Source organism: Saccostrea echinata, unplaced genomic scaffold (genome assembly GCF_033153115.1).
Source record: "Saccostrea echinata isolate AGI-Se365-2 ecotype Australia unplaced genomic scaffold, CSIRO_AGI_Sech_v1 ptg000006l, whole genome shotgun sequence".
Taxonomy (NCBI): domain Eukaryota; kingdom Metazoa; phylum Mollusca; class Bivalvia; order Ostreida; family Ostreidae; genus Saccostrea; species Saccostrea echinata.
Window position 1 is genome coordinate 7,856,129 of NW_026889755.1, and position 14,213 is coordinate 7,870,341.

Below are 14,213 nucleotides of genomic sequence, written 5' to 3' on the forward strand. Positions count from 1 at the left end.
AGATTTAAAGGTATAGAATAGTGAAAAAATAAGGCTGATTTGATAGCCTAAGGAAAATACCGTGATGAATATTTGTTTTATTACAGATACTACAGATATCTAAAACATATTTCTGAGTATCCTACGTGTACAAGGAATCGTTATATCATACCTATATGATTACAAATATTTTAAACGTGGGCTGAATGACACATGTTTTATCAATTCCAGTCACACGTTGTTTATTGTTCAAAGAAGCCATGATAAAGCTAGAATTGATTTTTAAATAATTATCAAGTACATTATCCTGAAATTGGACACTTTGTACCTTATGTTACTGTTAAGAACCATAAAATATTTCGATCTGCTAAAGCACGTGCAGTTTTTAGAATCAATACCAAAAAGTATTTAACACACCTATTACCCGGAAAGACATCACATCTAGGAATATGGGTAATAACTGCGGACACAGTAAGTTTTTTTTTTAATTTAGGTAACAATTGACAAGGTATTCCTTCTTTTCGGCTCAGTTGCTATATTAATTATTTGATCCATTTATATGTTTTAAAAAAATCAGAAATTTGATGCAAATTTGTATAAAATTAAAAACCTTGTGCAAATATAAACTAGGGCATTGAAATGCGTTTTGTAAAATCGCATTGGCATGGAGACAATTATACAAGTTGTACAATATTGAATAAGTAGAAAAATATAATGTACATGCAGATTGAACGTTTATCTACCTTAATATGTAATATTTGAAAAACTTTTTCTTAACGCTACAATCTTGTACTGTTTGTGATGTTGAACAGCACCAAAAATATTCAGCATCATCTGTATGTCTGTGAAGCAGGAAAAATTGCTAAATAAATCTTTTTTCTTGTCAACCTTGAATGTCAGATTTTAAAGTCATTAGAGGTCATATCAAGATCACCCATTCAATGCAGTGAAGTTTGGAAGAATTTTGCCTGTTGCATTTTACCTGTTTCTATTTCTTTTCAAAGTGGTATAAAGGCATTGTTACAACGCATTTTAAAAAAAATACGCTCTTTTTTCAAAGTTCTTTAAATTTGGGGCGAAGTGAGCGCACTTTGAAAAAAATGAGCATGGATTAATCAATATTCTTGCAAATTTTATAATTATTTGAACCCGGTTGGATAACTTTTCGGTGATGACGTCACTTCAGGATCTGAGATATAGATGTTTTAATGATTTTTAGGGTGTTGTCTTGTTAATGTTATAGAAAGGAAATGGGTTTTTCTAGAAATAATGGAGAAATGATTGTTTAACAGCACAATTTCGTTTCTTTTTTTTATTTTATCAAGTCTGTAGTAAGTTCGGTAGATGTAGGGGTCGATAAGTGACTTAAAGCATCGCATTTTTTTTAGGGAAAAGGGAGCAATTATGACTTTTCCATATCACAAAAAAAATTTCTCTCTCTCTCTCTCTCTCTCTCAAAGAACTAAAATTCAGTATTAAGGACTTCCTTATATTTTTTTCCCTGTTTTTAAAATTTCATCTTTTTTTCAAATATGACCCTTGGGGGTACGAGAAATGCGACAAAATTACGACAAAGTTTATATGCTAATTGAAAATATTTTTCCCGCACAGTATGATGGGTTTTTTTTTTCAATATAGTTATTTGATAAGTATTCAGAAGTAAGACAAAAAATGTTTATTCCCGCACTATATGATGACCTTTTTAAAAGTTGTTTGATTAGAAGTAAGATGTATGAAAAATAATAAATGTATTTTATGCAATTTTTTATCGTTGTATTGTATTTGTTTTTGTAAAGCTTCTTTGGCCAAAGTATAGTCAGTTGGCGAGTGTTGTTTAGATCAGAGATGTGGCCCCTGAGTCTCTCTTCTTTAATATAATAGGGTTGCGGTTTCTTTATTTCAGGAAAGGTTATCTCATTTTTTCCATCTACTGTACGTTAACTCAAATTTATTGAGAGAAAGTACATCAATGTCATACTAGTTATGTAAATACATATATTTGGGTAGAAAAGATTTGGGCTGAGGGACCCTTCTACCTATCTTCTGCACGTTCTCGATGAGTGTAGATCAATTCAAGTTTTTTGAAAGAAATGCTGTTACTAAAATCTAGGTCCAGATTATATTTTTTCACTTATGTGCGTTATGTGTCTCCATGGTAAAAAATGTTGATGTACACTCTTAGCGCACTTTGAAAAGGTGCGTTGATTTTATCCCAAATTTTTCGCACTTTGAAATTTTTTTCAAAGTGCGTTGATTTAGTCCCAAATATAACGCACTGTGAAACATTTTTTCAAAGTGGGTAAGTTATTCAAAGTGCGTTTGCCACAATGCATCCCGTTTATTGCTAACATTATTTAATAAATTTTATATACTAATTTTTATAATAATAATAATAATAAGGCATATTAAAAAAATCATGAATTTTTGTTTTTTTACGATGCATTGTATTTGACATATGAATATAACATGATATATATATATATATCTGTATATGACATATAAAAAAAATCCAATTTATTTTTGTAAGAACTATATTGTATGAAAGAAGTTCTGTGTAAGTTGAAGTTGAACATTTTAATCACAAACCAAATTAACTTAAAAATACTCGAGCATATTTGGAAAATTATCACTAAAATAAAATTGAGTTTTCCAATCAACGTCTGTTAACTTTTTATTTACTGCCTGGTAGTATTGACTGATTGCTCAAGGATTTGTGCTTGAAAACAATTATCTTTTTAAATCCATGTATAGTAAGACTATGCTGTTAACAATACTGATGTTTATAGTACAATATGACAATCAAACAGAAATATAATTCCACAACCGAAGAAATTAGAATAAACAATTTAAATAATTAAAGTAATTATTTTCATAATTAGAACACTTCAAATCGTTTTTATTTTGATTTACAATGTCCATGTAAGCTTCAGAACTGTAGCTCTTTGGTTTACGGCGACACTTTTTATCGCTTGTTTTGGGTTTTCGGGTTCTGTTTCTTGTATTTCATATGTTCCCCCGCTTCAAGAATGGTATGTGTTAATCATATACTTTACACATATTCCTAATACTTTATTTGCCTTTCAGTGGTTCCAAACAGCCCTATATGGCTTTGGAATGTCAGTTCAAAAAATTCGCAATCCGACGTCCATGTTGGGGGTCGTGCGAAAAAGAAGTCTGTCAAAGAACATACACATGCCGAGAAAATGTAAATTAAAAAATGGAGGATCAAATATCATGTATATCGTATATAAAGAAGATAAGATGCATAAAAAAGAAACTAAATAAATAAAACTTGGGAGTGTTATTTAAGCATGACACCAACATGGACGTCGGAATACGGATTTTCTGTTTCGAAATATCTCACTTTTAGAGCATAAATAAAAAAATAACTTATTTTGTATAACATCTACATGTACTGAATAACAGAATTTGATAAATGAGCCACTGGTCATTATTTAAAAAGCCTTTCGGTGGATGACGTGGATTGTTCACGACATCAGTGAAATATAATAAAAAGCACGTGCGTCTTCCTTAAAGAACATAATGGCACAACATAAAAGTACTTGAACACAAGTAAATTTATTTAATTACACGTGTTCAATTCAACAATCCCTTCAATTAGCAACTTGAAAAAAATTCCAGTTTAAGTACTGAAAACTTAGTCTATGCTGAAAATCTAAGCTGACAACTTTACTTACATTGAAGTACACACTGCAGTTTGATTACGGATTAATATTTATTTTCAAACATCATGATGCATTTAATTTTACTTGCTGGTAAATGAATCATAAAACTTGACAGTACGATGTCATTAGGTCATAAGCATGCAGAATATATTTTCCACGATAAATTAATGTCCAGGCTGTTTGACATCAATGACAGCTGCTTTTCCGATAAAAAAAAATGGAACTGTCAAATTTACTTACCTTGTAATTGGTCATTTGAAACATTATTTTGTTAAATAAAACATTCTGATTGTTCAAATAAATACTTTGAAGTTGACATTAAAAAGATGCTTGAGTTTCTGATTGACTATATCTGTGTAGTTTTTAGAGACCATGTGATTGAAATATATAAAATGTGTTCTCAGTTCAACCTTTCATTTTTTGTAGGTTGCAATTACTATCATGTCCATATTTTTGGAAAACGTATGTATCAAACATGAATTAATTTGTAATAATGAATGTTGCTTCCGGTCATTATTTAGTCAAATGTACCTTTTATTCAATTTGTGATAGTGTGTATTTTTAGTCTTCCGGGAGAAAGCGGGGAAGTTTCTGTTTTGAGGGTTTAAACAATGTTATTTCTTAATCAAATACTTTCGATTATGTATTGTTATTGACACGGTTTTTCTTAGATAAAAGTAAAATTAGCTGCAAACCTAAATTAAAAAAAAATCTATGTGTATTATAACAGAAAAGGAAATGCTTATAAAATTAAAATTTATTACCTATTCTCTAAAATGAATTTCTTAATATTAGGGGCAGAAGAATTCAGCCTAAGGTCATTACAGAGCCAGAGTGAAGGTACAACCTATAACAATTAATAACATTTGATATCAATTTGAACATGTTAATTTTGCTATAGTTTATCAAAATTAATTGTTTTCTTATGCAAATATAGCTTGATTACGTAAAGGTCAATTTCTAATAGAGTTTTTTTCCTTAAAGTATTTCTATTTAGCTACATGTTGTCTATGTTCGTTGAAAATAGAATTATTAAATTTTTATTATCCTTTTTTTTTTTTTTTTTTTTTTTTTTTTTTTTTTTTTTTTGCCTTTTCAAATATTTAGTTTTAGCAATGCAAAGGGCAACAAGTTTCTGTTTTGCAATTTTGGCCGTCAAAATGTGTATGAGCAAGCGCTTCGACAAAAGTCCTCAAAGTCCTGAAGAAATGAAACTGAGAAGTCTTTGGATTGAAGGAGTAGATAAAATCAAAGACACAACGGGCCTTCCAAAAGGTTTTGACCGATCCAAGGAAACAGATGTCATCATACACGGATACCTTGTAAACAGCTATCTACCGATCTTGCAAACCTTAGCTCGACAACTGAAAAAAGTACGAGAGTGCACAGAAGATAAAATTAAAAATATAAATTTTGATAAAAAAAAATTAAATTTTTTTCTATGTTTTTTAATTATTACATTTATTGTTATTTGTTTTTCTTTCTATTTTTGTGATTAATTTTGTTCTGTTTAATTATCAGCGCTTTTTTTTTTTTGGCAACAGGAAAAAAGCATCCATACGTGGCATTAAGGGTGTCAAAATTCCATAAAAACGGCATCTATGCTTTAAAAAGAATTTTTAAAAAATCCCGTTTACTGTTGTTATTTTCTTTACAATTGTAGAAAATTTTGTTATAAATGGGTAAATGAATTTGATAGAGGGGATTTTTTTTATCGCAGAAAAATCACAACGTTTTGATGATTGACTGGGAGCTTGGTGCTCATAGGAACTACGCTCAGGCCGCCGCTAACACTGAAACTGTCGGGGCATTTGTGTACCAAGTTCTGAAAAAGAACAAAATTCCCTGGAACAAAGTCCATATCCTGGGTCAAGGACTGGGTGCCCATGTCGCTGGGGAAACCGGAAAATTATCGAAAGCGAAAATAGGCAGAATAACTGGTATATCTCCATTACTTAACTTTTTAAAATATATATATATATATAGTCTTTATAAATAACATCCATTTATTTTTTCATGAAGTCACAAATTAAAGTAAGATAGATATCATTATTTTTCCCAATGATATGATGACAATTTCATTTAATATTATTATTTTTTATTTTGATATCGTGTTATTACAATTTCTTCATTGAACGTTAGAAATTCTACTCTAAATGTGTTTACTTGTAATAAAGTTAGTACATATCATATGATGTGTAGTGGGTCATTAAAGGACGTGTGCCATGTTTCTCAATTACTTGAAATGAAAAGCGTGTTATGTCCCTTATGATCATAGTTAATAATTTTCATGTTTTTATTGTGGAGATAACGCAGTAATTAAACATTATTGATTAAAAAAACCCTCAGTTAAAAATCCAAGTTAATTAGATAGCGACCACGTGACCATGATACATCATATGCGACAATGGCTGATCAGTTGTTAATCTAACTAAAATCTACGCGATGCAAACTGGATTTTCTGCATTATGAACGACTAAATCACTGATTTTATCTGTATGAAGTTGAATATTCAACCTTTTTTTAACTGTTAGCAAGAAAAAATACGAAATATATATATAAACATGGTAAATTAACCTGTTAAAAGTGACGATAGCGAAGGAGACGAGCGAAGACGAAGAAACTCGCCTGCACAATATAATTGTATAATTTGTAATCTTATCACACATATTAACCAACCTTATTCACAAATTTAAAATTACAGAACTTTGTTAATTCATTTTATTTAATAATCTTAAATCACATCCTAATGTAAATACTTGAGCGACTGAATCGTCATTGAAATCGAAAGTGGAACGCGGGATCGGGGTAATTGATAGTAATACCTTACAGTTTGAAAAGGTGACGGGATCTTTACTAATTATCCTCTCTTCTCTAATCATATACTAGTTACTGTTATTAAAACTGACAAGCTGCAATAATTTAAACCAGCAAGTTTTTCGAGATTTAAAATTTTTGTTTCCTTACTTACATCATTACACCATGTATACCTACACTGTAGCCCGTTTATAATATCTACTTGCATATATTTATAACTTCATCTTTAGATAAATGTTTATACTTAAATAAGAAGAATATGCATATCGCCGTATTTGAATTTCAACTCTAAATTTCTTTTAAGATATGCTTACAACAACCTTTATTTTATTCAATATTTTATTAAAAACAAGGTTGTAGATAATATTTTTCATAAAACTACGGATTTTTTAAAAACATGGGACAAGTCCTTTAAAATATCACCTCTTATACAATGTGTATCAGGTCTAGATCCAGCTGGACCACTTTTTGAGACATCTCCTTTCGGGATAAAGAAACGATCTGCTCAGTTTGTGGATGTCATTCACACAGATTCAAGGCCGAATGGTGAGGAAAATGTCGGTTTCTTATGCACAATTTTTAAGTTCTGTTTAAGAGTTCTTCAGTACATGTATATAATAAGTAATATCAATTACGTGTAATAATAATCCGACATGTTTTTCAAAATTTGAATTTCTGCATATTGATAAAAAAAAATCATAAAGTTCATCATTTAAAATGCTGCACAAATAGATACATGTAAAATACAAAAGTTATTTTAAGGAGAAGATTTTCTTCTTCCAGTAAAGAGAAAACTTTTTTTTCATTTCAACTGTACATGTATCCAGGTTATGGGATTCGAAAGCCATGTGGTCACATGGATATTTATGTTAATGGCGGAAGAAGACAACCAGGATGTACCTATAATCCAAAGAATCCAGTAAATATCAACAATCTTAAAAGTAAGTCTTCAAATAATTACTTCATTTTAAAGAAGAAAAAAATAAATTAACATTATATTTCAAAAGTTTTTTATTTCCATTTGTTAGCACATAGTTATAAAGTTGTTATGACCCCTACCTTTTTTTCTTTTTTTTTAAAAATCCTGTAAAAACCGGAAGTAATTTTTTTTAAAAAACATTACATTTAGAGACGACTTTGCACAAAGGCTGTGGTCACCTGAAGGCGGTTGGATACTATATCGAGACTATTAAGGACAACTGCAAGCTGAGAGCGTGCGAATGTACTTTTAAGAGATACCTTGCATCGAAGTGTAGTCGGGAAAACTGCGTGTTCTGGGGTGATGACGCAACAAAAAGCGCCACAGGGACGTTTTATGGCGTCACAGCCACTTCCTTTCCATACTGCAGAACAAATGGAAAAGAGTGAGGATTTATTCCTGTTTCAACAAGCGAACTTGTTTTTCTTTTTTTTTTTTAAAATCGAATTTGCCTCTTTGCAATTTATCTTTGAATTAAGATTGCATCTCTAGACACACTTTGCATAGTTATTTCTTTTATTCTGCTTTTAAACATAATTCCATCTTCTGACTATATTCCTATACTTCAATAAATTGCTCGCATCCGATTCCATGTTTTTCTTTTTTCTGATGCAAGCTACATGTAACTTTATTTGAATTGAACATGTGTTCGTTGAAATGTTCACATGTAAAGGACTATATTTACTATAAAGACCAATATCTGCCCCGAAAATCAAACTTTGATGGAGATGGGTATATTTTATGTTCCTAAACAGCGGGATACTACTTCAAAGCATTACATATTTTCATTAAAACTGTCAATTTCATATTTTCAATAATTAGTCAATAGTTATCAAACGGGCCAATCCATGCAAACAACAACATCAGCGTCTTCTTTTCTCCTGTATTATTTCTTTATAATTATGTCAGAAGTTATGATTAATAATACAACTTAACGGAATAAAGGCTGAAGATGGAGGGGTCATAGAACAAAGTTAAAAAATACTTTCTGTGAAGAACAGACTCTTTTATATGTTTCCTTGATGAGCCAGATAGGGTAAAAGATAACCCTAGTTTATTCAATTTAATGAAAATAAAGGCAAAACATCAAACTAATTGCAACACAACATATTTTGCCATAAATGAAATGTAACATGTATAAAATATTTGCAGAAGAAAAATAGAGAAAATATAATGAAAGGAAAGTTTTATTTTGGTACAATTAAATAAGCTAAGGGAATTACTATAGAAAAGGCATATAATACTTTAAATTCAACCAATGTTTTACTTAAGTAGTCTATAGAAAATTTATATTTTTCTCAAAAGTGAAATCTATTTTAAACGTTTTGATACAGTTGGCCTATATTTGATAACATCTACCCTAAAATTTTGTTATTATGACGCAAGGAAATGCAATGTCACATCTGTAATTTTCACTCTGATGCCTATACATCTGTATTTTTCTGCTTAAGATTTAAAAGGTTTCTCTGCATGTATGAATGTCATTATACACAGTTTAATTCACTTCCTTCTTCAATGTTAAAAAAAAGTATCAAATTTTTAACCAAAATTTACTAAAATGAAAAGAATTATGCCCTCTCTAGAAATAATTTTCATTGAAAATTTATGAATCCAAGATAAAACTTTCCCCTTATCCGATTTTGCTAGATTTATATAACATTTATTTTGCACTTTCTAGACATCATGTACGACAAAGGAAAATACTCTGCAATGAGTTTCATTTTTATGATAAATTGACATTTCAACTACAACTCGACATTTAGATATATCGACGACGTATTGTCAATCAACAATTGTTATTTCCATTCTTATGTCGATACGATATATCCCGGTGAGCTTGAGATAAAAGATACTTCAGAGACTGACACATCTGTTCCATATTTGGATATTTTACTTAAAAAAGTCGTTAATGGTTATCTAACAACCAAGCTTTATGATAAACGTGATAACTTTAACTTTTCAATCGTCAGCTTCTCTTACTTATGCAGCAATATACCTTCCTCGCCTGCATACGGGGTTTATATCTCTCAGTTGATTCGATACGCAAGAGCATGCTCTACGTATGTACAATTTCTAAAACGAGGTAAATTATTGACAAACAAGTTGATGAAACAAGAATATCAGCAGTCTCGTTTAAAGTCATCATTTCGTAAGTTCTATGGTCGATACAATGACCTTGTCAGCAAATACAATTTATCATTGAGTCAAATGCTGACTGACGTTTTTCATACCAATTGTTAGGCCATTATTTACACACTGAATTGTCGACGGATTTTTCCATTATTTCCCGATCATGACAAGGAGCACACGGCGGGTGTGACCGGTCGGCAGGGGATGCTCACTCCTCCATGGCACCTGATCCCACCTCTGATGTTTTGGAGGTCCGTATTTGCTCTGCACCTATTTTGTAATGTTTAATGGACTTTTGAGCTTGAATACTGTTCTTTATCTCCATATATTTCATTGACCAAACTACACTTGTTTTCAAACTATATACGATGGATATCGGTCAAATGATATCGTTTTCAAGTCAATAGTTTTGAGCTCACAATGGTTTTGATGTGAAAGTTATAAATTCAAATGAGAGTAATATATGTATAAAAAAAAGTGTAAACGTGTGTGAGTGTTGTAAAACATATGATAAAAAGAATTTCCTATGGTTTGTACTTGAATATGATTTTGTGTGCTTTTAATCTCTCACTAGGGCTCTGTAATAAAACAATACATGCAAATCATTGAATAGAAACATATTCAGCCACAAACCATGAGATCAGAAAAAACTGAAAAAACATGCATAATGGATATTTCTCTTTTTTTTTGGAGGGGGGGGGGGGGGTCTGGTGAAGTCTGGTTGTAACCAAGACTGAAATGATAATTCTTGCATTACCGGTTCATGAATTCCTAAAATTACATTCCATACTGACTGTGTTATACATTTTCTATAAACTAAGTACTGATACATGTACATAACTTGTAGTGGATATATGAAGTTACATGTATATTTCCTAAAGTAAGTTTAAAAATTAAAAATAAAAATGAAAAATACTTGATCTAATTTTGAAATAAAAAAAATAATAATACGAGGGTTGTTCGGAAAATTCATGGATTTTGCAATTGTCAATATTCGTTATACTTTCTTCAAGAAATTTAAAATGGGCACATTATCATATGTAAAATATTTATTTTATTTAAATTCGAAGTTTCATTTCATGTGATTTAAGGTAAGGTTTACGGTTACAGGGAGATAACTCTTATGAATCACCTAAGCGTTTGAAACCGGCGAAATTTATACCAGCGATAATAAGCATTCAATCGCTAATGAAACACCATGACATGAAATGATGAACACAAACAAAGGACATTTCCAGTAGAAAATCGTATAGGCCTAACAATTTAAAGTAAAGGAATCTCAGAAGAATTTAGCGGACAAATGCTTAGCGTGATGCACGATTGATGACGCAATAAAAGAGCACTATTTTATTTTCAATAAGGAACTGCGCAAGTTGCACGGTTATTCCAGTCAGCAGGAGCAAAGAATCAGATGTATTGTAAATCATGCACTTCACTGCGTCACTTAATCATGTTAAAATGACATCACGAACGAAAGAAAGAAACATCCAGGATCCTGTTACACTCTGAGTGGTGTATGCAGTATGCACTCCGAACAGGGAAGAGAAGTCATGGAGTATTTGACAGCTTGATATAGTTGCATCAGTCAGGTAATTATTTAACTGTTAATTTTAAGTATTTGTAGTTCATAATCGCGTATTACAACTACGGATTACAGAACTTTGTCAATGACCTAAACGGATATAAACAGGAATGAATGAACAGATCAGGGTACATGTTAATCCGAGTTTCCTCTGACTGTAAACCCTGCTTTTATCTGTTTATATTGTGACATGTTCAGCGAATATCGGATAAGGTGCATGTGACTTTAATCCCGCAATGCAGAAAAAGTTTTCATCCAACTTTTTAAAATCTCTGTCTCTTTCTTTCTCTCCATCTCTCTATTTTTTTAATGCAATCAGGAATGCATTTTCATCAGTTATTTTTTATGAAATTGTTTGAATTATTGATTGACACATTATTTTTCAATGCAAATTAGTTCTCACTGAAAAAGATCTGAAGCCAAAATCCATTTAAAAAGTATCAATCTTGAATGCAGTAAACAAATAAATGTTCTAACTCTTAGTCAAAACATACTAGTTTATATGTTGCACATGGATTTTCTCCCTAGATAGATTTAAATATGAATTTTATCATAAACTTTAATTTATTAATCTCAAAGAGGATTTAAAAGTAGGTTCAAAAGAGGGGATTTTTAAGCATTGAATCATTATTTTTTGAAAGATATAGTCTCATAACTGCAACGGTGTGTGCCAACTTATTGAGTAACGCACATTAGCGCGTTATGAAAATATGTTGGCACACACCATTGCAGTTATGAGACTATATCTTTCAAAAAATAATGATTCAGTGCATGCTTATATTTACATTTTTTAACTCCTTGTCTTGATTGCAAATGTGATTTATATTTCAAAAACCCTGTATTATCCTTCGGGTAAGTTACAATGAATGGAAGAGCCGTTGCAACAGCCTTCTGTTCAATGTGAGCGTGAATTTTGATTTTCGCTTATGACGTTGCATTTCCATGGTGCTCAACATTTGTGACGTAGAAATAAAACGCATACTTTAACTTTTGACCCCCTTTCCGTGTTATGGTGTGTTGAATGCCATAGCTTTCCTTACACTTTAAAGCAAAATACATGTGGAATGTAAATATAAAGCTATAAAGTCTGGGACTCAGTATCAAGACATTTTCAACGAAACCCATTTTCATTTTGGGGGGGGGGGGGGGGCACTACCAATAATATTAAAATTCCTTGGCAAGCAAAAATGGAAGGTCATCAGACGTTATTATTTAGGTGGCACAAGCATATATTTAGCAATGTTTTCTATAGTGTATAGTGTTCTATATATCAGCAAAATTGGGGGGGGGGGGTGCCTCTCCCCCCCCCCCAGTTCCTAAGACCATGTGGATAGTTTTAATTTAGATTGAATGGTTTTAATGAGGGCCTGGAAATACTTTCTGTAAATGAAGTTCTATTTTTATTAGTATCTCATTTTTTTAAATAAAAAGAGATCCAGATTATGCATGACTATTTAATCTTAGCATTGCTTAGGTTGTGTTTTAGAAAATTTGCTCATCAAGCTTATATAATTGCATTCATCTAATTCAATCTATATAAATTAATGTATACATTTATTTTTGATAATAGTTGTACCATTATTAGTTATAAAGTGAGTATGTTGGAAATTCATTCATTTCATTTTTTTTTCATTCCTTTCATTATATGAAAATGAACACACAATTTCAGATTATGGATCATTAATTGGAAATAAATCAGAAAAAGTACTTCAGTTCTTGCTTAGAAGATCAGTGCCATCTATTATAGTAAAGACCATCATATTCCAGCTCATGAATGTTCAAGAAGGTTGAAAGATCAATACCAGTGGCCCAGGATTTGGAGGAGACTAGTTACCCAATAAATGTTATCCATGGAAACAATGATTCCACAACAACATTCTATCTATAAGCTGTTTTCTTTATATTTAGAAAAAATAAGAGTCTGAGATGATTATAGTACATTGCTTCTCCATCTTTGAACTTGCATTCAGTAAAATAAATTTATGCATCAGATGTATTAATTGGAAGTGGCATATGTCTGCTTAACAAGTTTCTATGTAGCATTCAAAAAGTGTTTGTAAAATTTCATGTAAATTGTTGTAGAAAATATCCATAGATAATGGACAGAATATGTATCTGTGTCATTATGGCATTGTTATATTTTTCCTGTTCTTTTCCAATATTCATGACAGTGTAATAACTTCGCAGAATTTTACAATTGGACTGAAATAGGAAGTACTTGCACTGTAAACTCATTAAAATATGAATTTGTAACTTGAAATCCAATGTTATTGTCTTCTTACATACAGCTGCATTTATCCAGAATCTGGGACCCCACTGCGGGACTTGGAGACCAGTCCTTCAGGTGAAACCATATAAACTGAAGTCCCGTATCAAGTATTTGCTGGCACGGAAAAGATCCCTCACTGTTCAGAAGGCCATAAGTGTCGAGTACATGCAGGTCTAAATTTGCAGCCCTCAACTGGCAAGTGGTGGCATCTCAATATGAGTGAAATAATCTTGTAGGGAGGGTAAGCAAACAAATGAACAGACTATTAAAATGATTGATATGTAGATATTTGTTACTGTTGTTAAGATAGCAGCTACCTGGATAAAATGCCTGCAACATCTCACTCAAGTGATCGTATGTAAAGCCTCACCAGTCATAGATGAGTAAAGACATTAGCTAAGGATGCCTAGAAATTAATACATGTAGTTGAAATCTTTTGAAATGATTAAATCAACATAAGGTCAAAAAGTTTTACTTAAACTTGTTTTCCAACAGCAGCATGCTAAGAAACCATGATGAACAATTACATGTACATGTATACACCTCAAGCATGTTTATAGATACAGGTATTTCTAAAAGGTGTTGAAACATAATTCCATTGACTTTTTCATCAATAATATTGTAAAGGTGCATTATGTAGGACATGTATACAAAGAGTTTTTCCACATGAACTGATTATTTACTATTTAGTAGCATAGAAGGAGTGTTATTGTGGTCAATTTTCTGCCAAAAAAAAACAATTTCATATAAAATTTAGTTTGATGAGTACAC

General features: G+C 31.2%; 1 protein-coding gene across 1 annotated transcript; it reads left to right on the forward strand.

The window, feature by feature from the left end:
* The first annotated feature begins 427 nt into the window (after positions 1-427).
* LOC133180489 (pancreatic triacylglycerol lipase-like) lies at positions 428-8,048 on the forward strand. Its single transcript, XM_061315003.1, has 8 exons — positions 428-450; positions 4,092-4,127; positions 4,461-4,505; positions 4,773-5,038; positions 5,386-5,605; positions 6,927-7,028; positions 7,310-7,423; positions 7,612-8,048. The coding sequence occupies exons 1-8, from the start codon at positions 429-431 to the stop codon at positions 7,848-7,850; spliced, it is 1,044 nt and encodes a 347-aa protein (XP_061170987.1). The 5' UTR covers position 428; the 3' UTR covers positions 7,851-8,048.
* The last annotated feature ends 6,165 nt before the right edge of the window (positions 8,049-14,213 follow it).